The 3166-nt window shown below is 35.4% G+C and overlaps 1 protein-coding gene across 2 annotated transcripts in view; it reads left to right on the top strand.

Moving 5' to 3' along the window:
- The window catches only part of MLANA (melan-A), a 17357-nt gene extending 14276 nt beyond the window's left edge, over window positions 1-3081 (top strand). For both annotated transcript variants that reach the window (XM_017506861.2, XM_017506863.2), the window contains exons 4-5: window positions 545-658; window positions 2308-3081. In XM_017506861.2, coding sequence (XP_017362350.1) covers window positions 545-658; window positions 2308-2376 — 183 coding nt within the window. In that variant the 3' untranslated portion in view covers window positions 2377-3081. The remainder of the gene's footprint in view (window positions 1-544; window positions 659-2307) is intronic.
- The last annotated feature ends 85 nt before the right edge of the window (window positions 3082-3166 follow it).

Genomic DNA, 3166 nt, shown 5'->3' on the forward strand with positions numbered 1-3166 from the left:
AAAAGAAAAGAAAAAGAAAAAGAAAGGTTTTATTTTACCTTCACTTATTCCTTCTTGGATGTTCTTCCTTTATGTAGATACAAAGTTCTGACCTATATTATTTTCTTTTTCTCTAAAGAACTTTAAGTGTTTCTTGCAAGGCAGGTCTATTGGCAAGAAATTCCCTCAATTTTTGTTTGAGAAAGTCTTTATTTCTGCTTCACTACTGATGGATAATTTCACAAGAGTGTTCCTTTTATAGATTCACTCTCATTGTCCTTCCCTTCAGAAATATTCTTTGACTAACTACTGGGTGCCAGGCACTGCACTAGTGCTTTACCTCTAGCTAATTCCCACAACAATTCTGAGAGGTAGGTGGTACTATCTTCCTATTACAGATGCAAACTCAGAATTCAGAAAGATAAAGTGATGAGACTGAAGACACATGGCAAGTGAGTTGCAGAACCTATATTAAAACTCATTCTTAAAACTTTGGCTTCCTTCTCTTTTCTTTAATGGATTCACTTACTTCTCACTCATTCACCTTTATCAATTTACATTTCAGGACAAAAGTCTTCATGCTGGCACTCAAAATGCCTTAACAAGAAGATGCCCACAAGAAGGGTATGATCATCAGGACAGCAAACTGTCTTTTCAAGAGAAAAATTGTGAACCTGTGGTAGGTTGAGATCCTTCATCAGGGTATTTTCATGAATGGCTGTTTTTAACTCAAGTGAATACAATTATTTCCATTTAAAAAGCAAGGACAATGTGAATGTACTCATTGTCACTGAACTATATACATCTAAAAATGGTTAAAATGGCAGCTTTTATGTGTATTTTATTGGAATAAAAATAAATAATAATAAAAGCAAAAAAACAGGGAAGGACAGAGATTTTCTTAAATTGTGTCATTGCATACCCAGAGTTTCCAGGGCCAATAATGAGAGCCCTACATGTGAGATACAAAGGAAGAACTTAGTCCTGTATACAATATTCTTTTATGTTTTTACTTATATTTGCCTTTTTAATGGATGTAGATATAGATACAGGGGAAGAATAAAGTACCTATTATTTATTGTATAGAGCTGTGCTGTCTGATGGCTTAACCATTAGTCATGTGGTGCTACTGTACACTTAAAACATAGGAGTTTCAATTAAGATGTATTATAATACATAGCATATTTCAAAGACATTAATATGTGGAAAATAAGATAAATGGTTCGTTAATGATTTTTATATTGATTCATCTTGAAAATAAATATTCTGATAATATTAGATTAAATAAAATATTTTAAGATTAATTTTACCTGTTTCTTTTTTTAAATGTAGCTACTAGAAATTTTAAAATTACATATGACTGGGCATGGTGGTTCATGCCTGTAAACCCAGCACTTTGGGAGGCCAAGACAGGTGGATTGCCTGAGCTTAGGAGTTTGAGACCTGCCTGGCAAACATGATGAAATCCTGTCTCTACTAAAAATGCAAAAATTAGCTGAGTGTGATGGCGCACTCCTGTAATCCCAGCTGCTACTTGGGAGCCTGAGGCAGGAGAATGGCTTGAACCTGAGAGGTGGAGATTGCAGTGAGCTGAGATAGTGCCACTGCACTCCAGCCTGGGTGACAAGAGCGAAACTCCATCTCAAAAATAAATAAAATCAAATAAAATAACATGTGGCTTATATATATTTCTATTGGACAGCACTAGTATATATACAACATAACATAATGGTTGAGAGCACTGACTCTGGAGCCAGATTACTGTGTTTGATTCTTAGCTTCATCACTTACTAGTTGTGTAACCATGGGCAAGTGAGTTAACCTCACTGTGCTCCAGTTTCCCATTCTGTAACATGAAAACAATAAAAATACTCCCAGAATTGTTGTGAGCATTAAATGAAGCCCTGACACATTTGTTCTGGATACTATATCCTCTTGTTTTATAAGTGGTAGTATCAATGTGCCTTTGGACACAATTACAAGGATTTCTGTAGTACAGATGCAATGTATATAGTGTCTGTAAATAGCATTCAATGATTCATGAGTTAGGGCTTGAGACTTTTACTGCCATGGAAAATCCAGGTATAACCAAGCTTTTGAGATTTTGGGAACCCCTTAACCTTATTTTTCTCTACCCTTGCCCCGAGCAATCAGCATACATACTCATGAAATTTAACAATTACTTCATTGGGCAGAAATTATATGTGAGCAGGTAGAAGTTTCAGTCCACAGGAAAAGTATAAATATGTTAACTATTTTAACTTAATCCCTTCCTAGAAACATATACACTGTTGCCAAGCCCATATTCTCCCTTTCTTGTTCTCACAGGTTCCCAATGCGCCGCCTGCTTATGAGAAACTCTCTGCAGAACAGTCACCACCACCTTATTCACCTTAAGAGCCAGCGAGACACCTAAGACGTGCTGAAATTGTTTCCCTCACACTTTTGCTTGAATTTAATATAGACATCTAATGTTTTCCTTTGGCATGCTGTAGGAAAAATGCACATCATCTCTAATAATAAGTCAGTGTTAAATTTTTAGTAAGTCAGCTAGCAGTACTAATCAAGTGAGGAAATGATGAGAAACATTAAATTAGGAAAACTTCATCAATAAATATTGCAATGCATGATACTATCTGTGCCAGAGGTAACGTTAGTAAATACACGGTGTTATTTTATGAGAGATAGAATTCATGTGGGTATTCTGGGGTCATCCAATTTCTCTTTACTTGAAATGTGGCTTATAACAAACTAGTTAGGTTTTTGAATCTTGACCAACATGAACTGTACACAGAATTGTTCCAGGTGAGTCTGTACTATGAAGTGCTCACAAAGGATATTTTTACAGGTTTAAGACAAAGAGCTGATTGGCCCATTTATCTGATCAAGAACATGTCAGCAATGTCTCTTTCTGTTCTAAAATTCTATTATACTACAGTAATATATTGTAAAGATCCTATATCTTAGGTAAGGCATATAATGCAGTCTAATTACATTTCACTTCAAGACTCAATGCTACCCTAACTAATGACAAGGATTTTCTATTAAACCAGAGATTGGTAGAAGGATTTAAAGAAGTAAAAGCTAGTGTAGTTTGGCTGATGCCTGTGTATTGCCTTAAATGTACCTATGGCAACTTAGTTCTCTTGGGTTCCCAAATCCCTCACATAAGAACATGCAGAAGAAA

The sequence above is a fragment of the Cebus imitator genome, unplaced genomic scaffold, assembly GCF_001604975.1.
Source record: "Cebus imitator isolate Cc_AM_T3 unplaced genomic scaffold, Cebus_imitator-1.0 Scaffold364, whole genome shotgun sequence".
Taxonomy (NCBI): Eukaryota; Metazoa; Chordata; class Mammalia; order Primates; family Cebidae; genus Cebus; species Cebus imitator.